The sequence below is a fragment of the Narcine bancroftii genome, chromosome 4 (genome assembly GCF_036971445.1).
Source record: "Narcine bancroftii isolate sNarBan1 chromosome 4, sNarBan1.hap1, whole genome shotgun sequence".
Classification (NCBI taxonomy): Eukaryota; Metazoa; Chordata; class Chondrichthyes; order Torpediniformes; family Narcinidae; genus Narcine; species Narcine bancroftii.
The window spans coordinates 116,420,259-116,446,847 of record NC_091472.1 but is presented as its reverse complement, the minus strand read 5'-3'; the positions used below and the strand labels follow the sequence as shown (position 1 = coordinate 116,446,847).

Genomic DNA, 26,589 nt, shown 5'->3' with positions numbered 1-26,589 from the left:
ACAGGGCTGGATAAAATCCTCTGGTACTTTACAAGGATTTTTTGTAACAGCCTTAATTTTATGCTCTAATTATAAACTCATGGATTCAAAATGCCAGTGTAGCAGTTAGTTCAACACTGTTACAGCGCCAATGATTGGGACCAAGGTTCAAATCCCACGCTGTCTGTAAGGAGTTTGTACATTCCCTCTGTGTCTGCATGGGCTTTCCCCAGGGATTCCAGTTTCCTCCTATCCTTCAAAACATATCGTGGGTTGTAGGTCTATTGGGTGTATTTGGGTGGCACGGGCTTGTGGGCCAAAAAGGCCTGTTACTGTGCTGTATAGTCTAAATTTAAATTTAATTTATTTATTTTGTACCACCTTCAACGACATGTATATGCAAAACCTTCCACTTCCCTATCCTTCAACCCTTCCAAAAGTGTACAGTTTGGTGCCAGAACTTAGGATTTTTTTTTCTAATTTTATTACTTATAGTTTTCTGTTCTGAAACCATAGATCAATCATGCTTTCGGGACTGGTTTCCAGTCAGTAACTTCGTATGTGTGAAAAGGCACATCATCATTGTTCGTTGAACTCAGTGGAGTCTTCGTTGAGATAAGAGAGTCAACCAGAGCTCCTTCACTGAGACAGAGACCCCACTCCGAGGCTCTCAATGACCCTTGAGCAGTTGGTCAAAAGTCAGCAGGGCAGCATCAAGTCCTCAGCACTCAGTGCTTGCCCTGTTTGATCCAGTTCCTTATTACCCACTTCTGTCCGGAGCATTTCTGCAAGGTCAGCCTCAGGTCAAAGTCGGCATCCTTGACCATTTCCACTTCAAGACAGCGGCCCGTGTCTCTGTTGATGATTGGTCCATTCTGCAAGGGAATGTAAGCAAGAATCAGTGACCCGAGCATACTGGAGGAGGGATTGTGAAGCCTAGATCACAGGCGGCTGTTAAAGAGGTGGCTAGATCTATTTCTAAACAATTGGTGAACTGAGGTCTTTGAGCAACAGGCAGTTTATCTCAGTCAATGATTCAGGTCGGGACCCTTTATCAAGTATCTTGATGAAGGGTCCTGACCTGAAACATTGACTGAACCCTTTCTCTCCTTGGATGCTGCCTGAGTTGCTGAGTCGTTTCAGCTTCTCAGTGTTTGTTAAAGAACATGGGCTGGTTCAGACAGAACAAGCAGCAAAGCACTGTACCTGTGACAAATAGCATTCAGAGGCCAGTGGACCTATGACAAACAGCAATCAGAGGCCACTGGACCTGTGACAAACAGCAATCAGAGGCCACTGGACCTGTGACAAATAGCATTCAGAGGCCAGTGGACCTATGACAAACAGCAATCAGAGGCCAGTGGACCTGTGACAAACAGCAATCAGAGGCCACTGGACCTGTGACAAACAGCAATCAGAGGCCACTGTGCCTGTGACAAACAGCAATCAAAGGCCATTGGACCTGTGACAAACAGCAATCAGAGGCCACTGTACCTGTGACAAAAAGCAATCAGAGGCCACTGGACCTGTGACAAACAGCAATCAGAGGCCTCTGGACCTGTGAGAAACAGCAATCAGAGGCCTCTGGACCTGTGACAAACAGCAATCAGAGGCCAGTGGACCTGTGACAAACAGCAATCAGAGGCCACTGGACCTGTGAGAAACAGCAATCAGAGGCCTCTGGACCTGTGACAAACAGCAATCAGAGGCCATTGGACCTGTGACAAACAGCAATCAGAGGCCACTGGACCTGTAACAAACAGCAATCAGAGGCCACTGGACCTGTGACAAACAGCAATCAGAGGCCTCTGGACCTGTGAGAAACAGCAATCAGAGGCCTCTGGACCTGTGACAAACAGCAATCAGAGGCCAGTGGACCTGTGACAAACAGCAATCAGAGGCCACTGGACCTGTGAGAAACAGCAATCAGAGGCCTCTGGACCTGTGACAAACAGCAATCAGAGGCCATTGGACCTGTGACAAAAAGCAATCAGAGGCCACTGGACCTGTGACAAACAGCAATCAGAGGCCTCTGGACCTGTGACAAACAGCAATCAGAGGCCACTGTACCTGTGACAAACAGCAATCAAAGGCCATTGGACCTGTGACAAACAGCAATCAGAGGCCACTGTACCTGTGACAAAAAGCAATCAGAGGCCACTGGACCTGTGACAAACAGCAATCAGAGGCCACTGGACCTGTGACAAACAGCAATCAGAGGCCACTGGACCTGTGACAAACAGCAATCAGAGGCCACTGGACCTGTGACAAACAACAATCAGAGGCCACTGTACCTGTGACAAAAAGCAATCAGAGGCCACTGGACCTGTAACAAACAGCAATCAGAGGCCACTGGACCTGTGACAAACAGCAATCAGAGGCCACTGGACCTGTGACAAACAACAATCAGAGGCCACTGTACCTGTGACAAACAGCAATCAGAGGCCACTGGACCTGTAACAAACAGCAATCAGAGGCCACTGGACCTGTGACAAACAGCAATCAGAGGCTACTGTGCCTGTGACAAACAGCAATCAGAGGCCACTGGACCTGTGACAAACAACAATCAGAGGCCACTGGACCTGTGACAAACAACAATCAGAGGCCACTGTACCTGCGACAAACAGCAATCAGAGGCCACTGGACCTGTGACATACAGCAATCAGAGGCCACTGTACCTGTGACAAACAGCAATCAGAGGCCACTGGACCTGTGACATACAGCAATCAGAGGCCACTGGACCTGTAAAAAAAGCAATAAGAGGCCTCTGTACCTGTGACAAACAGCAATCGGAGGCCACTGTACCTGCGACAAACAGCAATCAGACACCACTGGACCTGTGACAAACAGCAATCAGAGGCCACTGGACCTGTGACAAACAGCAATCAGAGGCCACTGGACCTGTAACAAACAGCAATCAGAGGCCACTGGACCTGTGACAAACAGCAATCAGAAGCCACTGTGCCTGTGACAAACAGCAATCAAAGGCCACTGTACCTGCGACAAACAGCAATAAGAGGCCACTGGACCTGTAAAAAAAAGCAATCAGAGGCCTCTGTACCTGTGACAAACAGCAATCAGACGCCACTGGACCTGTGACAAACAGACATCAGAGGCCACTGGACCTGTGACATACAGCAATCAGAGGCCACTGTACCTGCGACAAACAGCAATCAGAGGCCACTGGACCTGTAAAAAAAGCAATAAGAGGCCTCTGTACCTGTGACAAACAGCAATCGGAGGCCACTGTACGTGCGACAAACAGCAATCAGACACCACTGGACCTGTGAAAAACAGCAATCAGAGGCCACTGGACCTGTGACAAACAACAATCAGAGGCCACTGTACCTGTGACAAAAAGCAATCAGAGGCCACTGGACCTGTAACAAACAGCAATCAGAGGCCACTGGACCTGTGACAAACAGCAATCAGAGGCCACTGGACCTGTGACTAACAACAATCACAGGCCACTGTACCTGTGACAAACAGCAATCAGAGGCCACTGGACCTGTAACAAACAGCAATCAGAGGCCACTGGACCTGTGACAAACAGCAATCAGAGGCCACTGGACCTGTGACAAATAGCATTCAGAGGCCAGTGGACCTATGACAAACAGCAATCAGAGGCCAGTGGACCTGTGACAAACAGCAATCAGAGGCCACTGGACCTGTGACAAACAGCAATCAGAGGCCACTGTGCCTGTGACAAACAGCAATCAAAGGCCATTGGACCTGTGACAAACAGCAATCAGAGGCCACTGTACCTGTGACAAAAAGCAATCAGAGGCCACTGGACCTGTGACAAACAGCAATCAGAGGCCTCTGGACCTGTGAGAAACAGCAATCAGAGGCCTCTGGACCTGTGACAAACAGCAATCAGAGGCCAGTGGACCTGTGACAAACAGCAATCAGAGGCCACTGGACCTGTGAGAAACAGCAATCAGAGGCCTCTGGACCTGTGACAAACAGCAATCAGAGGCCACTGTGCCTGTGACAAACAGCAATCAAAGGCCATTGGACCTGTGACAAACAGCAATCAGAGGCCACTGTACCTGTGACAAAAAGCAATCAGAGGCCACTGGACCTGTGACAAACAGCAATCAGAGGCCTCTGGACCTGTGACAAACAGCAATCAGAGGCCACTGTGCCTGTGACAAACAGCAATCAAAGGCCATTGGACCTGTGACAAACAGCAATCAGAGGCCACTGTACCTGTGACAAAAAGCAATCAGAGGCCACTGGACCTGTGACAAACAGCAATCAGAGGCCACTGGACCTGTGACAAACAGCAATCAGAGGCCACTGGACCTGTGACAAACAGCAATCAGAGGCCACTGGACCTGTGACAAACAACAATCAGAGGCCACTGTACCTGTGACAAAAAGCAATCAGAGGCCACTGGACCTGTAACAAACAGCAATCAGAGGCCACTGGACCTGTGACAAACAGCAATCAGAGGCCACTGGACCTGTGACAAACAACAATCAGAGGCCACTGTACCTGTGACAAACAGCAATCAGAGGCCACTGGACCTGTAACAAACAGCAATCAGAGGCCACTGGACCTGTGACAAACAGCAATCAGAGGCTACTGTGCCTGTGACAAACAGCAATCAGAGGCCACTGGACCTGTGACAAACAACAATCAGAGGCCACTGGACCTGTGACAAACAACAATCAGAGGCCACTGTACCTGCGACAAACAGCAATCAGAGGCCACTGGACCTGTGACATACAGCAATCAGAGGCCACTGTACCTGTGACAAACAGCAATCAGAGGCCACTGGACCTGTGACATACAGCAATCAGAGGCCACTGGACCTGTAAAAAAAGCAATAAGAGGCCTCTGTACCTGTGACAAACAGCAATCGGAGGCCACTGTACCTGCGACAAACAGCAATCAGACACCACTGGACCTGTGACAAACAGCAATCAGAGGCCACTGGACCTGTGACAAACAGCAATCAGAGGCCACTGGACCTGTAACAAACAGCAATCAGAGGCCACTGGACCTGTGACAAACAGCAATCAGAAGCCACTGTGCCTGTGACAAACAGCAATCAAAGGCCACTGTACCTGCGACAAACAGCAATAAGAGGCCACTGGACCTGTAAAAAAAAGCAATCAGAGGCCTCTGTACCTGTGACAAACAGCAATCAGACGCCACTGGACCTGTGACAAACAGACATCAGAGGCCACTGGACCTGTGACATACAGCAATCAGAGGCCACTGTACCTGCGACAAACAGCAATCAGAGGCCACTGGACCTGTAAAAAAAGCAATAAGAGGCCTCTGTACCTGTGACAAACAGCAATCGGAGGCCACTGTACGTGCGACAAACAGCAATCAGACACCACTGGACCTGTGAAAAACAGCAATCAGAGGCCACTGGACCTGTGACAAACAACAATCAGAGGCCACTGTACCTGTGACAAAAAGCAATCAGAGGCCACTGGACCTGTAACAAACAGCAATCAGAGGCCACTGGACCTGTGACAAACAGCAATCAGAGGCCACTGGACCTGTGACTAACAACAATCACAGGCCACTGTACCTGTGACAAACAGCAATCAGAGGCCACTGGACCTGTAACAAACAGCAATCAGAGGCCACTGGACCTGTGACAAACAGCAATCAGAGGCCACTGGACCTGTGACAAATAGCATTCAGAGGCCAGTGGACCTATGACAAACAGCAATCAGAGGCCAGTGGACCTGTGACAAACAGCAATCAGAGGCCACTGGACCTGTGACAAACAGCAATCAGAGGCCACTGTGCCTGTGACAAACAGCAATCAAAGGCCATTGGACCTGTGACAAACAGCAATCAGAGGCCACTGTACCTGTGACAAAAAGCAATCAGAGGCCACTGGACCTGTGACAAACAGCAATCAGAGGCCTCTGGACCTGTGAGAAACAGCAATCAGAGGCCTCTGGACCTGTGACAAACAGCAATCAGAGGCCAGTGGACCTGTGACAAACAGCAATCAGAGGCCACTGGACCTGTGAGAAACAGCAATCAGAGGCCTCTGGACCTGTGACAAACAGCAATCAGAGGCCACTGTGCCTGTGACAAACAGCAATCAAAGGCCATTGGACCTGTGACAAACAGCAATCAGAGGCCACTGTACCTGTGACAAAAAGCAATCAGAGGCCACTGGACCTGTGACAAACAGCAATCAGAGGCCTCTGGACCTGTGACAAACAGCAATCAGAGGCCACTGTGCCTGTGACAAACAGCAATCAAAGGCCATTGGACCTGTGACAAACAGCAATCAGAGGCCACTGTACCTGTGACAAAAAGCAATCAGAGGCCACTGGACCTGTGACAAACAGCAATCAGAGGCCACTGGACCTGTGACAAACAGCAATCAGAGGCCACTGGACCTGTGACAAACAGCAATCAGAGGCCACTGGACCTGTGACAAACAACAATCAGAGGCCACTGTACCTGTGACAAAAAGCAATCAGAGGCCACTGGACCTGTAACAAACAGCAATCAGAGGCCACTGGACCTGTGACAAACAGCAATCAGAGGCCACTGGACCTGTGACAAACAACAATCAGAGGCCACTGTACCTGTGACAAACAGCAATCAGAGGCCACTGGACCTGTAACAAACAGCAATCAGAGGCCACTGGACCTGTGACAAACAGCAATCAGAGGCTACTGTGCCTGTGACAAACAGCAATCAGAGGCCACTGGACCTGTGACAAACAACAATCAGAGGCCACTGGACCTGTGACAAACAACAATCAGAGGCCACTGTACCTGCGACAAACAGCAATCAGAGGCCACTGGACCTGTGACATACAGCAATCAGAGGCCACTGTACCTGTGACAAACAGCAATCAGAGGCCACTGGACCTGTGACATACAGCAATCAGAGGCCACTGGACCTGTAAAAAAAGCAATAAGAGGCCTCTGTACCTGTGACAAACAGCAATCGGAGGCCACTGTACCTGCGACAAACAGCAATCAGACACCACTGGACCTGTGACAAACAGCAATCAGAGGCCACTGGACCTGTGACAAACAGCAATCAGAGGCCACTGGACCTGTAACAAACAGCAATCAGAGGCCACTGGACCTGTGACAAACAGCAATCAGAAGCCACTGTGCCTGTGACAAACAGCAATCAAAGGCCACTGTACCTGCGACAAACAGCAATAAGAGGCCACTGGACCTGTAAAAAAAAGCAATCAGAGGCCTCTGTACCTGTGACAAACAGCAATCAGACGCCACTGGACCTGTGACAAACAGACATCAGAGGCCACTGGACCTGTGACATACAGCAATCAGAGGCCACTGTACCTGCGACAAACAGCAATCAGAGGCCACTGGACCTGTAAAAAAAGCAATAAGAGGCCTCTGTACCTGTGACAAACAGCAATCGGAGGCCACTGTACGTGCGACAAACAGCAATCAGACACCACTGGACCTGTGAAAAACAGCAATCAGAGGCCACTGGACCTGTGACAAACAACAATCAGAGGCCACTGTACCTGTGACAAAAAGCAATCAGAGGCCACTGGACCTGTAACAAACAGCAATCAGAGGCCACTGGACCTGTGACAAACAGCAATCAGAGGCCACTGGACCTGTGACTAACAACAATCACAGGCCACTGTACCTGTGACAAACAGCAATCAGAGGCCACTGGACCTGTAACAAACAGCAATCAGAGGCCACTGGACCTGTGACAAACAGCAATCAGAGGCTACTGTGCCTGTGACAAACAGCAATCAGAGGCCACTGGACCTGTGACAAACAACAATCAGAGGCCACTGGACCTGTGACAAACAACAATCAGAGGCCACTGTACCTGCGACAAACAGCAATCAGAGGCCACTGGACCTGTGACATACAGCAATCAGAGGCCACTGTACCTGTGACAAACAGCAACAAGACACCACTGGACCTGTGACAAACAGCAATCAGAGGCCACTGGACCTGTGACAAACAGCAATCAGAGGCCACTGGACCTGTAACAAACAGCAATCAGAGGCCACTGGACCTGTGACAAACAGCAATCAGAAGCCACTGTGCCTGTGACAAACAGCAATCAAAGGACACTGTACCTGCGACAAACAGCAATAAGAGGCCACTGGACCTGTAAAAAAAAGCAATCAGAGGCCTCTGTACCTGTGACAAACAGCAATCAGACGCCACTGGACCTGTGACAAACAGCAATCAGAGGCCACTGGACCTGTGACATACAGCAATCAGAGGCCACTGTACCTGCGACAAACAGCAATCAGAGGCCACTGGACCTGTAAAAAAAGCAATAAGAGGCCTCTGTACCTGTGACAAACAGCAATCGGAGGCCACTGTACCTGCGACAAACAGCAATCAGACACCACTGTACCTGTGACAAACAGCAATCAGAGGCCACTGGACCTGTGACAAACAGCAATCAGAGGCCACTGGACCTGTAACAAACAGCAATCAGAGGCCACTGGACCTGTGACAAACAGCAATCAGAAGCCACTGTGCCTGTGACAAACAGCAATCAAAGGCCACTGTACCTGCGACAAACAGCAATAAGAGGCCACTGGACCTGTAAAAAAAAGCAATCAGAGGCCTCTGTACCTGTGACAAACAGCAATCAGACGCCACTGGACCTGTGACAAACAGCAATCAGAGGCCACTGGACCTGTGACAAACAGCAATCAGAGGCCACTGGACCTGTAACAAACAGCAATCAGAGGCCACTGGACCTGTGACAAACAGCAATCAGAGGCCACTGGACCTGTGACAAACAGCAATCAGAGGCCACTGGACCTGTGACAAACAGCAATCAGAGGCCACTGTGCCTGTGACAAACAGCAATCAGAGGCCACTGGACCTGTGACAAAAAACAATCAGAGGCCACTGGACCTGTGACAAACAGCAATCAGAGGCCACTGGACCTGTGACAAACAACAATCAGAGGCCACTGTACCTGCGACAAACAGCAATCAGAGGCCACTGGACCTGTGACAAACAGCAATCAGAGGCCACTGGACCTGTGACATACAGCAATCAGAGGCCACTGGACCTGTGACAAACAGCAACCAGAGGCCACTGGACCTGTGACAAACAGCAATCAGAGGCCACTGGACCTGCGACAAACAGCAATCAGAGGCCACTTGACCTGTAAAAAAAGCAATAAGAGGCCTCTGTACCTGTGACAAACAGCAATCGGAGGCCACTGTACCTGCGACAAACAGCAATCAGACACCACTGGACCTGTGACAAACAGCAATCAGAGGCCACTGGACCTGTGACAAACAGCAATCAGAGGCCACTGGACCTGTGACAAACAGCAATCGGAGGCCACTGTACCTGCGACAAACAGCAATCAGACACCACTGGACCTGTGACAAACAGCAATCAGAGGCCACTGGACCTGCGACAAACAGCAATCAGACACCACTGGACCTGTGACAAACAGCAATCAGAGGCCACTGGACCTGTGACAAACAGCAATCAGAAGCCACTGTACCTGCGACAAACAGCAATAAGAGGCCACTGGACCTGTGACAAACAACAATCAGAGGCCACTTGACCTGTAAAAAAAGCAATAAGAGGCCTCTGTACCTGTGACAAACAGCAATCAGACGCCACTGGACCTGTGACAAACAGCAATCAGAGGCCACTGGACCTGTGACAAACAGCAATCAGAGGCCACTGGACCTGTAACAAACAGCAATCAGAGGCCACTGGACCTGTGACAAGCAGCAATCAGAGGCCACTGGACCTGTAACAAACAGCAATCAGAAGCCACTGGACCTGTGACAAACAGCAATCAGAGGCCACTGGACCTGTGACAAACAGCAATCACAGGCCACTGGACCTGCGACAAACAGCAATCAGAGGCCACTTGACCTGTAAAAAAAGCAATAAGAGGCCTCTGTACCTGTGACAAACAGCAATCGGAGGCCACTGTACCTGCGACAAACAGCATTCAGACACCACTGGACCTGTGACAAACAGCAATCAGAGGCCACTGGACCTGTGACAAACAGCAATCAGAGGCCACTGGACCTGTGACAAACAGCAATCAGAGGCGACTGGACCTGTGACAAACAGCAATCGGAGGCCACTGTACCTGCGACAAACAGCAATCAGACACCACTGGACCTGTGACAAACAGCAATCAGAGGCCACTGTACCTGTGACAAACAGCAATCAGACACCACTGGACCTGTGACAAACAGCAATCAGAGGCCACTGGACCTGCGACAAACAGCAATCAGACACCACTGGACCTGTGACAAACAGCAATCAGAGGCCACTGGACCTGTGACAAGCAGCAATCAGAGGCCACTGGACCTGTAACAAACAGCAATCAGAGGCCACTGGACCTGTGACATACAGCAATCAGAGGCCACTGTACCTGTGACAAACAGCAACCAGAGGCCACTGGACCTGTGACAAACAGCAATCAGAGGCCACTGGACCTGCGACAAACAGCAATCAGAGGCCACTTGACCTGTAAAAAAAGCAATAAGAGGCCTCTGTACCTGTGACAAACAGCAATCGGAGGCCACTGTACCTGCGACAAACAGCAATCAGACACCACTGGACCTGTGACAAACAGCAATCAGAGGCCACTGGACCTGTGACAAACAGCAATCAGAGGCCACTGGACCTGTGACAAACAGCAATCGGAGGCCACTGTACCTGCGACAAACAGCAATCAGACACCACTGGACCTGTGACAAACAGCAATCAGAGGCCACTGGACCTGCGACAAACAGCAATCAGACACCACTGGACCTGTGACAAACAGCAATCAGAGGCCACTGGACTTGTGACAAACAGCAATCAGAAGCCACTGTACCTGCGACAAACAGCAATAAGAGGCCACTGGACCTGTGACAAACAACAATCAGAGGCCTCTGTACCTGTGACAAACAGCAATCAGACGCCACTGGACCTGTGACAAACAGCAATCAGAGGCCACTGGACCTGTGACAAACAGCAATCAGAGGCCACTGGACCTGTGACAAACAGCAATCAGACGCCACTGGACCTGTGACAAAAAGCAATCAGAGGCCACTGGACCTGTGACAAACAGCAATCAGAGGACACTGGACCTGTAACAAACAGCAATCAGAGGCCACTGGACCTGTGACAAACGGCAATCAGAGGCCACTGGACCTGTGACAAACAGCAATCAGAGGCGACTGGACCTGTGACAAGCAGCAATCAGAGGCCACTGGACCTGTGACAAACAGCAGAGGCCACTGGACCTGTGACAAACAGCAATCAGAGGCCACTGGACCTGTGACAAGCAGCAATCAGAGGCGACTGGACCTGTGACAAGCAGCAATCAGAGGCCACTGGACCTGTGACAAACAGCAGAGGCCACTGGACCTGTACACTGTACAAAGCACGGTATCTGTGACAAACAACAATCAAAGGCTACTGTACATGTGACAAGCAGCAATCAGAGGCCACTGTACCTGTGACAAACAGCAATCAGAGGCCACTGGACCTGTACACTGTACAAAGCATATTACCTGTGAGAAACAGCAATCAGTGGCCACTGGACCTGTACACTGTACAAAGCACTGTATCTGTGACAAACAGCAATCAGAAGCCACTGGACCTGTACACTGTACAAAGCACTGTATCTGTGACAAACAGCAATCAGAGGCCACTGGACCTGTACACTGTTCAAAGCACTGTACCTGAGACAAACAGCAATCAGAGGCCACTGGGCCCATGACAAACAGCAATGAGAGGCCACTGGACCTGTACACTGTACAAAGCACTGTACCTGTGACAAACAGCAATCAGAGGCCACTGGACCTGTGACAAACAGCAATCAGAGGCCACTGGACCTGTGACAAACAGCAATCAGAGGCCACTGGACCTGTGACAAACAGCAATCAGAGGCCACTAGACCTGTGACAAACAGCAATCAGAGGCCACTGGACCTGTGACAAACAGCAATCAGAGGCCACTGGACCTGTGACAAACAGCAATCAGAGGCCACTAGTCCTGTGACAAACAGCAATCAGAGGCCACTGGACCTGTGACAAACAGCAATCAGAGGCCACTGGACCTGTACATTGTACAAAGCACTGTACCTGTGACAAACAGCAATCAGAGGCCACTAGACCTGTACACTGTACAAAGAATATTACCTGTGAGAAACAGCAATCAGTGGCCACTGGACCTGTACACTGTACAAAGCACTGTATCTGTGACAAACAGCAATTGGATGCCACTGGACCTGTACACTGTACAAAGCACTGTAGCTGAGACAAACAGCAATCAGAGGCCACTGGACCTCTACACTGTACAAAGCACTGTATCTGTGACAAACAGCAATCGGATGCCACTGGACCTCTACACTGTACAAAGCACTGTAGCTGAGACAAACAGCAATCAGAGGCCACTGTACCTGTGACAAACAGCAATCAAAGGCCACTGGACCTGCACACTGTACAAAGCACTGTATCTGTGACAAACAGCAATCAGAGGCCACTGGACCTGAACACTGTACAAAACACTGTACCTGTGAGAAACAGCAATCAGAGGCCACTGGACCTGTACACTCTACAGAGCACTGTATCTGTGACAAGCAGCAATCAGAGGCCACTGGACCTGTGACAAACAGCAATCAGAGGCCACTGAACCTGTGACAAACAGCAATCAGAGGCCACTGAACCTGTGACAAACAGCAATCAGAGGCCTCTGGACCTGTGACAAACAGCAATCAGAGGCCACTGGACCTGTGACAAACAGCAATCAGAGACCACTGGACCTGTGACAAGCAGCAATCAGAGGCCACTGGACCTGTGACAAACAGCAGAGGCCACTGGACCTGTACACTGTACAAAGCACGGTATCTGTGACAAACAACAATCAAAGGCTACTGTACATGTGACAAGCAGCAATCAGAAGCCACTGTACCTGTGACAAACAGCAATCAGAGGCCACTGGACCTGTACACTGTACAAAGCATATTACCCGTGAGAAACAGCAATCAGTGGCCACTGGACCTGTACACTGTACAAAGCACTGTATCTGTGACAAGCAGCAATCAAAGGTCACTGGACCTGTAAACTGTACAAAGTACTGTATCTGTGACAAACAGCAATCAGAAGCCACTGGACCTGTACACTGTACAAAGCACTGTATCTGTGACAAACAGCAATCAGAGGCTTCTGGACCTGTACACTGTTCAAAGCACTGTACCTGAGACAAACAGCAATCAGAGGCCACTGGGCCCATGACAAACAGCAATGAGAGGCCACTGGACCTGTACACTGTACAAAGCACTGTACCTGTGACAAACAGCAATCAGAGGCCACTGGACCTGTACACTATACAAAGCACTGTACCTGTGACAAACAGCAACCAGAGGCCACTGGACCTGTATACTGTACCTGAGACAAACAGCAATCAGAGGCCACTGTACCTGTGACAAACAGCAATCAGAAGCCACTGGACCTGTACACTGTACAAAGCACTCTACCCGTGACAAACAGCAATCAGAGGCCACTGGACCTGTACACTGTACAAAGCACTGGACCTGTGACAAACAGCAACCAGAGGCCACTGGGCCCATGACAAACAGCAACGAGAGGCCACTGGACCTGTACACTGTACAAAGCACTGTACCTGTGACAAACAGCAATCAGAGGCCACTGGACCTCTACACTGTACAAAGCACTGTATCTGTGACAAACAGCAATCGGATGACACTGGACCTCTACACTGTACAAAGCACTGTAGCTGAGACAAACAGCAATCAGAGGCCACTGTACCTGTGACAAACAGCAATCAAAGGCCACTGGACCTGCACACTGTACAAAGCACTGTATCTGTGACAAACAGCAATCAGAGGCCACTGGACCTGAACACTGTACAAAACACTGTACCTGTGAGAAACAGCAATCAGAGGCCACTGGACCTGTACACTCTACAGAGCACTGTATCTGTGACAAGCAGCAATCAGAGGCCACTGGACCTGTGACAAACAGCAATCAGAGGCCACTGGACCTGTGACAAACAGCAATCAGAGGCCACTGAACCTGTGACAAGCAGCAATCAGAGGCCTCTGGACCTGTGACAAACAGCAATCAGAGGCCACTGGACCTGTGACAAACAGCAATCAGAGACCACTGGACCTGTGACAAGCAGCAATCAGAGGCCACTGGACCTGTACACTGTACAAAGCACTGTACCTGTGACAAACAGCAATCAGAGGCCACTGGACCTGTACACTATACAAAGCACTGTACCTGTGACAAACAGCAATCAGAGGCCACTGGACCTGTACACCCCTGGATTGGGGGGGTCTGGTAAGTGGACTACCGTCAGGGGAGGGGGGGAAGTTGCTAGCTCTGTGGTGAGCACCGCGGTGGCTACTTCTCTTAGCAACAAATATAGTGTATTGGATGTAGTTGGGGAAGATAACCTGCCGGAGGTTGCACCAAGGGAACCGGTGGTGCGGAAAGGAAGGAAGGGGAACAAGGTGGTCATTGGGGACTCCATCGTCAGGGGAACAGACAAAAGATTCTGCGCAACTGACAAGTGTTCCCGTATGGTGTGTTGCCTCCCAGGTGCCAGGGTGCGAGACGTCTCAGAAGTCCTGATACACGTGGGTACAAATGATGTGGATAAGATGAAGGAGGAGAACCTGAAGAGGGACTACCGTGAGCTTGGAAGGAGGTTAAGAAGCAGAACCTCCAGAATTGTAATCTCGGGGCTGCTACCTGTGCTGTACATGGGTGGGGGCAAAAATAATAAAATCAGGAAGTTAAATGTGTGGCTGGAGGAATGGTGCAGAGTGCAGGGATTCAGGTTCATTGACCATTGGGATCGCTTCTGGGGAAGACAAGACCTCTACAGGAGGGATGGTTTATACCTGAATGCAATGGGGGCCAATATACTGGCAGTTAGGTTTAAAAATGTTGTCAGATTTGATTTAAACTAATTTGGCAGGGGGAAGGGAACAGGACTGATAGGGAAGCAGATAGGAGAGTGAATATAGGGGTGTTTCCGTTAGACGGTGAAACAAAAAGGAAAAATGGAACTAAAAAGAATAGGAGAGTAGGGGCAAGTGCATCGAGAACAAAGGTGGAGGGAGAAAGGAGATATGGTATCAAGGTATTGTGTATGAATGCACGGAGTGTAAGGAATAAAATGGATGAGCTTGAGGCACAAATGGCAATGGGAGGTTATGATATTGTCGGAGTAACGGAGACATGGCTGTGGGAAGGGCAGGATTGGGAAATAAATGTTCCAGGGTACACGTCCTATAGAAAAGACAGAAAGTTAGGAAGAGGAGGTGGGGTAGCTCTGTTGGTAAGAAATGAAATTCAGGCGTTTGAAAGGAAAGACATTGAAACAGGTCGGGTAGAGTCTGTTTGGATAGAATTAAGAAATTGTAAAGGCATGAGGACCCATAATGGGGGTCACTTACAGGCCTCCGAGAAGTAGCTTAGATATCAGTAGAAGTATAAATCAGGAATTAAGAGTAGCATGTCAAAGTGGTAGCAATACAGTAGTTATGGGGGACTTTAACATGAAGGTGGACTGGGATAATTAGACGGGGGCAGGAGCACAAGAGACTGAGTTTATTGAATGTCTACGAGATACTTTCTTGGAGCAGCTAGTGGAGGAACCTACCAGGGGGAAGTCGATTCTGGACTTGGTGCTGTGCAGTGACGCAGAGTTAATAAGTGACCTCGATGTAGGGGAGCCATTAGGGAATAGTGACCATGGTATGGTTGCTTTTGAGCTGCAATTAGAAAGGGAAAAAGAAAGGAAGTCGGAAGCATCTGTACTGCAGTTAAATAAAGGGGATTATGCAGCTATGAGGGAGGAGCTAGCCAAAATAAAATGGAAAGATACACTAGCTGGGAGGACAACTGGGGAAAAATGGCAGGTATTTTTGGACATTTTTCACAGGTTTCAGGACAAATTTATTCCAAAGTGGAGGAAAGGCTCTAGGAGATGCAAATGGCAGCCGTGGCTAACTAATGAAATCAAGTGTAATATCAAATCCAAAGGGAGTAAGTATAGGATAGCGAAGCAGAGTGGGAAGTTAGAGGATTGGGAAACCTTCAAAGAGCATCAGAGGGTAACTAAGAAAGTCATAAGAGAGGGGAAAATTAAGTACGAGAGGAAATTAGCAAATAATATAATGGAGGATAGCAAATTATTACCGGAAACAAGGAGATGGCTGAGGAATTTAACAAATATTTTGCAACTGTCTTCACCAAGGAGGATATAGGTTATGGTCAGTTAGGGGGTAATGGTCATACGGTGTCAAGAGACTTGGGGAACTTTCCTGGGGAAGTAGGGGATTTAATGGATATCCGGATCCAGAAACAGGAGGTTGTGAGTAAATTGTTGGGACTGAGGGCTGATAAATCCCCAGGGCCTGATGGGCTGCATCCCAGGGTGCTTAAAGAAGTTGCTATGGAAATTGTGGAAGCACTGGTCGACATTTTCCAAAATTCCATAGATTCGGGGGAGGTCCCTGAGGATTGGAGAGTGGCTGATGTGGTGCCGATTTTTAAGAAGGAGGGAGGGAGAAAACGGGAAATTATAGACCGGTCAGCCTGACGTCGGTGGTGGGGAAGATATTGGAGTCTATCATAAAAGGAGTAATAGCAGAACACTTAGGCAGAAATAATAGTATAAGGGCTAGTCAGCATGGATTCCTTAAGGGTAAGTCATGCTTGACTAACCTTCTGGAATTTTTCGAGGATGTGACAAAGAGGGTGGACTTGGGAGAGCCTGTGGATGTGGTGTATTTGGACATCCAGAAGGCCTTTGATAAGGTACCGCACGGGAGACTAGTGGGCAAGATCAGGGAGCATGGTATTGGAGGTAAGGTGCTGACATGGATAGGAAATTGGTTAAGAAATAGGAAACAAAGGGTTGGGGTAAGCGGGTCTTTTTCAGGATGGCAGAATGTGACGAGTGGAGTGCCGCAGGGATCGGTATTGGGTCCTCAGTTGTTTGTAATTTATGTAAATGATTTGGATGAGGGGATTATTAATAACTTGAGCAAATTTGCAGATGACACGAAACTGGGTGGCGGTGTGGGGTGTGAGGAGGATGTCAGGAAAATGCGAGGGACTTGGACAGGTTGGGAGAGTGGTCTGCAGAATGGAAGATGACGTTCAATGTAAGCAAATGTGAGGTTATCCATTTTGGGGGCAATAATAGGAAAGCTGAGTATTATTTAAATGGAGACAAGCTAAGGAGTGGGGAGGAGCAAATGGATCTGGGAGTACTTGTTCATCGGTCACTGAAGACTGGCATGCAGGTTCAGAAAGCTGTGAAGAAGGCTAATAGCATGTTGGCTTTCATAAAGAGGGGATTGGAGTATAGGAACAGAGACGCCCTTCTGCATTTGTACAGGGCCCTGGTGAGATCCCACCTGGAGTAATGCGTCCAGTTCTGGTCTCCAATTTTGAGGAAGGACATACTAGCTATAGAGGGTGTGCAGTGCAGATTTACAAGGTTAGTTCCAGGGATGGCGGGGTTGACATATGCTGAAAGGCTAGAAAAACTGGACTTGTGTCCGATGGAGTTTAGAAGGATGAGGGGGGACATGATTGAGGTATACAAAATTATCAGGGGGATAGACAGGGTGAAGTTGGAACACTTGTTCCCAATGATGGGGGAGACGAGGACTAGAGGGCATAGTTTAAGAATACAGGGTAGGCCCTTTAGGACGGAGATGAGAAAACATTTTTTTACCCAGAGAAGTGTGAATCTGTGGAATGCTCTGCCACAGAGGGTGGTAGAGACAGATTCGCTGATTATGTTCAAAAGAGAGTTAGATAAGACTCGAGTGGGCAAAGGAGTTAAGGGTTATGGGGATAAGGCTGGAAAGGGGTACTGATGGTAGTGATCAGCCATGATCTGTAAAATGGCGGTGCTGGCTCGACGGGCCGAAAGGCCTACTCCAGCTCCTATTGTCTATTGTCTACACTTTACAAAGCACTGTATCTGTGACAAACAGCAATCAGAGGCCATTGGACCTGTAAACTGTACAAAGCACTGTACCTGTGACAAACAGCAATCAGAGGCCACTGGACCCGTACACTGTACAAAGCACTGAACCTGAGACAAACAGCAATCAGAGGCCAGTGATCGGGGGACAATCCATTAATTCAGTGCTTTGAGGTCCTGTTTACACTCTCTCAGGTGTTTCAAAAAGGAACTGGATAAACCCTTGAAAGGAATTTACAAGAATATTGAGAACAATTCTTTAAAACTCCATCACAGATTCTTAGGACTGAATTAGAACCATGACCTTTTATTGCTTTGTTTGGTTATTCTCTAGAAGGGAGGATTTCTTTGAATTCAACACAATAAAGAATAGTAGCATTTACTTCATTGATGCCATACAAGCAATTTTGATAAGATGTTATATGGATGTTATAACCATATAACAGTTTATGGCATGGAAACAGGCCATCTCAGCCCTACAAGTCCACGCCAATTTACTCAAACAACTTCGTTAGCTCCCCCCGCCTATTCTCCGCCCATAACCCTCCAATCCCCTCTTATCCATGTATATATCCAGCCTCCTCTTAAATGAAAGAATTGACTCTGCCTCAACTATTTCCTCCGGAAGATTATTCCATTCAGCCACCACTCTCTGAGTGAAGAAGAATCCTCTAATGTTTCTCCTAAAATTTTGCCCCCTTACCCTCAACTTGTGTCCTCTTGCTTCATCCCCCTGCTCTCAGGGGGAAGAGTCTACTTGCATCTAGTCTATCAAATCCCCTCTCAACCGTCTACATTCCAAGCTTGAGGTGAGAGAAAATTAGATCTAAGGTTAAAGAGATCAAGGTTGACTTTGACAAGATATGGGGCCCATTCATGGACTATTATCATAATTTGATTACTTAGGCAGGAGTGCTGTGGGAGTTTTCTATCTGATGTTCGAGAGCCGGTACTTGATTCTTTATAATTTATTTGCTGGTGACCATGTTTAGTGGGATGGGTTAGATTAGTATGGTTTTTTTCTAAAATGAGAATAGATCACAATGTATATCTCATATTAGTATATGAGGTGAAATTCCCATAAGGAATTTTCTCTTTTTTCAAGAATCATATGACAATGTATAATTTCTATAATATTCAAATTGTTTTGCTTATATAAAACCTATATAATTAATATCTGAACAATATATACATGTAATATTTCTCTCTATCAAATTAATAAAAATATTTTAAAATGAAAGGGTAAAGTTACTGGGCAGCAGTGTTAGAGTGGGTCCGATGGAAGAGCTTGTCCAAAATCTGATGGTTGAATCTTGTGCACTTACCCTGGTTGCATTTCATCCTGCTACAACATGACCCTGCCAATGTGTTCATGTGGGCTTGCATAGACTTGTATAAGTGTGTACAAATGCACACTGGCGTATGCCATGTGTTTCTGTGTGCATGCAGGCATGTATCCAAGTGATCATAAACATGATTGGCAGGAGCCTGGAACCCTCATTTGACCCCAACAGTTCTGGTTCTACGATCCATAGACAATCTCATTGAAAGTTATGGGTTCAAATCTCATCCAAGGAACTCAAGCAGATTATGCAGGAAACATCCTGTGATGGCACAGAAGGACAGTGACTCTGGGACAGAGCCTGTGATGGTTCCTGGAAGATTGAGCCTATGATGTTTCCTGATGGTTCCTGGGAGACAGAGTCTGTGATAATAACTATGAGATGGAATCTGCGATGATTCCTGGGGACGGAACCTGTGACAGAGCCTGTGATGGTTCCTGGGGAACGGAGCCTGTGACAGAGACTCTTGGACAGAGCCTGTGATGGTTCCTGGGGAACGGAGCTTGAGATGGTTCCTATGGAGTCTGTGATGGTGACTCTTGGACAGAACTTGTGATGATTCCTGGGGATGAAGGCTGCGATTGATCTCGGAGTAGGAAGTTTGAGTCAGTACCTGGCTGAAGTCCCAGAGTCTTTGACTCGGTCTAAGAATCTCCTCACATTTCCTGAGACTCGGAGTTTTAACCTTCCGGTCATCCACCAGGCATTTGGTGTCTGGTAGAAAGTGTGTTGATCCCAAAGGTCCCAACTGTAGCAGTCCCTCGGTGGTGTAGCGGACCAGCTGGAAAATAAAGAATTCTCCATCAGTGACCTTATATCAGCAGCCCTGTATCAGTGATCCTGAATCAGTGACCCCATATCAGACCCTTTTTCAGTGACTGTATCAGAGAAACTATATCAGTGAGTCTCAGTGACACTGAACAAATGACCCTGTATCGCAACTGTCATCAGACTGTGACCCTGCATCAGTGACTCTGTATCAGACCCACAATGACACTCCTGTACCATGCATGGATATTCAATTCCAGAATCAGCTACCAGCTTAAAATTCCAAGCCGAGGCACATTTGTCACCGGGAGCAGGTAATAAACAGCTCAGTGACTGTCTTTGCCCCATTAGACTTGGATGATGTGATATTCGACCTGCCCCCATTTCAGAGCACTGAAACTGTGCTTGCAGGAGGGCTGCATTAACATAGGAGTGCTATACTGTTGCAAGTATTATGCAGGATTATAGGAATATTTTGAAGGAATATTGCCCAGCTGCAGTAATACTGTGCAGTTTCAGGTGCCTTCTCTCAGATGAAACATTAACCAAAGGCCACCTCTGCCCCCTGCTGATCTGGCAGCAGTTTGATAAATAACAAAACTTCAGATCTCACAATGGCATAATTTCATTATAATCACCCAGTAGGGTGCAGCCAACGGAACAGTTGCCTCACAGCTCCAGAGACCCAGGTTCAATCCCAACCTCCAGTGCTGTCTGTGTGGAGTTTGCACTGTCTCACTCACAGGGAGAACGTGCAAACTACACACAGCACCCACGGTCAAGATTGAACCGGGTTGCTGGAGCTGAGAGTAAGTGACACTCCAATGTACCACTTAAGAAAATGCTTTGCTGAGACCAAGTTTTCACTAATGGACTAATGAACAGATTGAGCCTTTTGCCCAGAGTAAGGGAATTGGTAACTAGAGAACATAGGTTTAAAGTGAGGGGGTGAGAGGTTTAACAGAAATTTTAAGGATAACTTTTTTACCCAGAGTGTTGGGTGTATGGAATGGGGTACCAGAGGATGTGGATGAGGCAAGGATTATTGGGCTGTTGGCAACTTGAGGTCAAAGGACTCACACAAGCTGCAGGCTGCTGGCGTCTTGTGGTCGAAGGACCTACACAGGCGGTGGGCTGCTGGAGACTGGCTCATGGGAACCAGGTGTCACAACTAGGATTTGAGAGGATACTGAAGGCAGGAAGGGCTCCCAAATGGCCCCGGGTACTGAAACCTTTCTGATTGTATCAGAGGTTTGTATCTGGAGTTTGGGATGACAATGGTTTGAACAGGAGTCTGTGTGGCTGCAGAGGCTGCAGGAGTGCAGGAGGTGAATCTGAAGGTACCAGCTTTTCCTTCTCTTTCTCCTATTGTAGGGGCGCTGGGCAATGCTCATGCTGACTCCTTGTTTGCCTTATAGCAGACAAAAATTGAAGTACATCATGCATATTGCAATTTTAATGATGTGAACCTTTGGACCTTTATTGAAATTAATTTTTAAAAAATTTAGACACCCAACACTGAAACAGGCCATTTCGGCCCACTTTATACCCAATTAACTCAACAACCCCAGTATGTTTCGATCGGTGGGAGGATACCGGAGCCCCCAGGGAAACCACATGCAAAGATGAGGAGAGAGTGCAAACTCCTTATAGACAGCACGGGATTTGAACCCTGGTCCCAATCACTGGCGCTGTAACAGCATTGCGCTAATTGCTACACCAACTGTATCAGCCATTTAAAAACAATATTTAATACTTAAGAAAAAATTGGAGAGATACATGGATAGGACAGATTTAGAGCAGGGATCTCCAAAGTGGTCGATATTACCGCCAGAGGGTCGATGGGACTATCTAAGGGCTTGACAATTGACTGGGGGTCAAAAGAGGGTTGATAAATGCTGGTTTGGGGGGGGGGTCAATTGAACTTTTGGGGTCAAAAGCAGAAATTCATATAAGAATTAAAAATACATAAAATACAACTTACTGATACACATAACTGATTTATATATAATTAGTTTTTATTGTCTATTTTATATTTTGTTTACTGAAACATAATGATAAAAATATAGTTAAAATAATTTATTATTAGTCAGAATCACAAGACAAAGGACCATAGTAATACTTGTTTCCGCATGGATGAATTGACGTGGATTTTCTTTACTCATATGCTTTTTTAAAAAATACTTGATAAACATTAACAATATAGTCTTGTAACATTTTTAAATATTTTAGCTTAGCCATAGTTTATTTTCAATTATGTAACGAAAATCTGGGTTGTGGCAATACTAGGCTAAGTATCATGGCCACGTCATTTCCTGTCCAATGGGACCAACTAGTCCAGAGACAGTCAATGCATACTCAACAGCCATAGCTATTGGAGTGGCGTCAGTGAACTGATAGCTGTGCATTTACTGTGTAAATTTGCCACATTTCTAGTAACCAAAATGGTGGCTGCTAATGCCAAGAATGAGGTCTGACAAAATTCACAAGAGTATTTGAAATTTGGATTTCAAATATTTCCACTTATTTTGGTAAGTTTGAACACTTTTATGTTGAATTCCAACATTATATTCAATATTTTGTATATTTCTTATATTTTCCATAATGACAGTAAACAGTTTTTCCTTTTCGTGTTACTATATTTCATGATAGATATTCACAGGACAGAGCGGATACAGAACAGTAGTCTCACAGAGTTTGGTATACAGTTTCCCTCATTGATATATATGGAAAACAGGGTTTGGTATGCAGTTTCCCTCATTGATATATATGGAAAGCAGGGTTTGGTATGGAGTTTCCCCTCATTGATATATATGGAAAGCAGGGTTTGGTATGCAGTTTCCCTCTCTGATGTATAGAGAAAGCAGGGTTTGGTATGCAGTTTCCCTCTCTGATATATATGGAAAGCAGGGTTTGGTATGCAGTTTCCCTCATTGATATATATGGAAAGCAGGGTTTGGTATGCAGTTTCCCTCTCTGATGTATAGAGAAAGCAGGGTTTGGTATGCAGTTTCCCTCTCTGATATATATGGAAAGCAGGGTTTGGTATACAGTTTCCCTCACTAAAGCATATGGAAACTGCACATCTATTTACTTATTTATATATACCTGGGGGGGGGGGGGGGGGGTCGATGAGGGATCAATGATTCCATGAAGGGGTCGATTGTCTAAAATATTTGCGGGGCCCTGGTTTAGAGGGATGTGGCCAAATGCAAACAGATGGGATTAGTGTGGGTAGGACATTTTGGTTGGCATGCATAAGTTGGGCTCAAGAGCCTGTTTCTACACTGTATGACTCTACTTAACGTGGACTAGTATCTCAATCTGCAAGAGACAGTTTCTGTGAAGTGACTGCGATTTTTTTTTGTGACAGTAAGGTTGTGATTTTTCGCTGTTAAATGTGGAACAGAATATTCATAACTTAAATCAGCCATTCTTAACAGGGGACATAGCACATTTAAAGGGGGGTGGGAGAGCACGGATCAATATCTTTAATAAGGGGGACAGAGAAACTGAACAGATTAAACAGTTTTGGCCGGACACAACTTTGCAGGTAGCCAAGCAACACAAGACTTTTTTCATGTTTGGAGGTATGTGGGAACAGCCGAGATAAAAGTGGAGAATTAACAATGATTTCAGACTGTCCCTTGCTTTGATATGATTGTGTTTGGCTGACATGGATACAGTTTTTGGCTATGAATTGCATTCCCCCTAGTTTTCCTCTTTTGTTCTATTGCCTTCAGTTCCAGGAAAAAAATGTGCAGGCCAAAAGGTTTTGCTCCATATTTCTCACATCCACTTGCACCCTCATTTTGCTTTCTGAATGTATGTCTCCTTCTGATAGCTTTTATCAAAGAAAGTGTGTATTGTTCATTGTTTTCCATAAAATTTAAGCCGATTTTTGAGCTAACCCTTGTAAGAAGTATCTTCGGTCTTGTCATAGTTAATTTTTGTGACTTTCAGAAATAATTTGACCCAAGAGTTCTTCGGCAAAAATAATTTCCGGCAGAATTCGTATGGTTTCGTACACCTCTGCAAAACCCTTTTCTGTCCATGTGTTGGATTTGTTTGAAAACATTTTCAAACAAAAGCATGACGCCAAGCACGCTAAAATAACATTTAGAGACCATGCATAAAGAAAAGATAAACCCTTCTAGATAATTTAAAGAAGATTAATGCGCAATCTGATGATCAATGAAACAACACAGATATTAGAAAAGGGTTCTCATGCATCATACATGATAAGTAAATGGATGGCTAAAAGTGGGAATGCTCATAAGATCACTCAGTCACTTATTTTGCCTTCAATGTCCATAATAACATTTGACGTCATGAACTTAGATGCCAAATATATTATTTAGGCAATTCCTTTGAGCAATTCCACTGTTTCTCAAAGAATTAATGAGATGAAAAGGAACATTGAAAAACAATTAGACATTTCATTACAATCCTAGAAATTCTCTTCATAATTAGACGAATCTACTCTGTAAGAGAACGATGCTCTTCTCAAGGCTTAGCCAGATTCCGGAATGGAAATTAGCTGATGGAAGAGATGTGGCGGCCCACAATTGTGGAGATTAGGCCGGCACATCGTAGAGCAGCAGACGCGGATAGAGATCGCTAAAGTGACTCCCAGGATAACGAACTGGCGGGCATAGAAGCTGGGGCAGCATCAGACCAACAGCCCTAAAATGGTATTGGTCAAGCTGCCCAGCTAACTCAGCAGAAACAGGCTGGGGAAGGGCATTCTATGCATGATCGTTCCCGCCCGTTATTGTTATTCATAAGGGTGACTCAGTCAATGAGCAAAAACAGCGGGAACTTGAACAGTATAAAAGCAGCCTTTCCAGCTCTAATAAAGGAGTGAGCTTAACGTGCCACATTGTGTGTGTGTGTGTTTCTTTGTAGTGGTTGGCTACAATTGGTGACCCCGAAGGTTTAGAAGGAATATAAACCTAGCGATGGAGAATGAAGCAGCAGTTAGCGCAGTCGGCCTGAAGCTCCCGACCTTCTGGACAGTTCGACCCGGCGGGTGGTTCGACCAGGCAGATGCTCAGTTCCAGATCCGGGGCCTCACAGCAGAGACCACCTGGTACTACAATGTGGTCAGTGCCCTGGAACCGCAGACTGCAGACAGAGTAGCCAATTTTATCCACAGGCACTTACACTGCCTTCAAAGAGCTATTAACCGAGACGTTCAGACTCTCGCGGCGAGAGCGAGGAGCACATTTGCTCCACCTGGATGGGTTTGGAGTTAGATCCCTATCGGCACTCATCAAAGAGATGCTGGACCTCCTGGGAGATGAGCAGCCCAGCATCATGTTCAAGCAGGTGCTCCTGGAACAGATGCCTTAAGACATCCAACTGCTCCTGGAGAATGCGGATTTCACTGACCCCAGAAAATCGCAGCATGGGCAGACATTCTGTGGAAACAGAAACAGAAGTGCTTGGCTACCGTGGGGCTCATAAAGAAGTCCCGCAATCAGACCAGAGCAGTCCCAAGCAAAGAACAGCAGACGAGAGGCAGGAGCGAGTCCAGTGACAGATGGTGCTTCTACCACTGGAGATGGGGCACCGAGGCCTGCCGATGTCAGTTCCCCTGTGAGTTCCAGGGAAATGACAAGGCCAGCCATTGCTGATAGCCATGATGACTGGCCACTAAGAGAGCCTCCTGTATGTCTGGGACCACCTGTCCAGCAGACGCTTCCTGGTGGATACAGGAGCAGAGGTCAGCATGATACCCCCGACAGGGTTGGACACTAGGTGCAGACTAGAGGGACCCATGTTGAGGGCTGCCAACAACAGACGTATACGGACCTATGGCACTCTTAGGGCCGAGCTGCAGTTTGGGGGCAGACACTTCTCATGGGAGTTCACACTGGCCGCAGTGGAACAACCACTTCTCAGAGCAGATTTCCTGTGAGACCACAGCCTCCTAGTGGACCTTAAGGGTAAGTGACTCATCCACACCGGCCATCGCACTGAGGGGCGCTAGGTTTCCGGCAATGCACCTGGACTCTGTCCACAGCCCAGAGGATGAGTTCTCCAAGGTACTAGTGGGATTCCAGGTAATCCTTTCCCCTCGGTTCACAGCGGAGATGCCTCGACACAGCATCAGACCAAGAGCCTACCTCTCCATACAAGGGCGAGATGACTTCCCCCAGAGAACCTCTGACTGGCCAAAGGCCCACCTCTTCACGCAAGGGCAAGACGACTTCCCCCGGAGAAGCTCTGACTGGCCAAGGAGAAGTTCTGCAAGCTCAAGGAGTTGGGTGTTGTTCGACGGTCAGACAGCCCACAGGCCTCGCCCCTGCACATGGTGCTGAAAGCAACTGAAGAATGGAGTCCATGTGGCAACTATCGCCGGCTCAACGAAGCCATCACCCAAGACAATTACCCCATGCCACACATCCAGGATTTTGCTGCAAACCTGCACGGGGTAACAATATTCTCAAAAGTGGACCTCGTGCGAGGATATCACCAGATCATGGTGCATCCTAAGACGGCCATCATCACTCCAT

General features: G+C 47.5%; 1 protein-coding gene across 2 annotated transcripts in view; it reads right to left on the bottom strand.

Annotated features, from left to right (window-relative positions):
• Window positions 1-325: 325 nt before the first annotated feature.
• Window positions 326-26,589, bottom strand: part of galnt9 (polypeptide N-acetylgalactosaminyltransferase 9) — a 185,039-nt gene continuing 158,775 nt past the window's right edge. The window contains exons 8-9 of one of the 2 annotated variants that reach the window (XM_069932520.1): window positions 19,914-20,081; window positions 326-854 (exon numbers count right to left, since the gene is read on the bottom strand). In XM_069932520.1, coding sequence (XP_069788621.1) covers window positions 708-854; window positions 19,914-20,081 — 315 coding nt within the window. In that variant the 3' untranslated portion in view covers window positions 326-707. The remainder of the gene's footprint in view (window positions 855-19,913; window positions 20,082-26,589) is intronic. The other variant, XM_069932518.1, reaches the window with a different exon arrangement.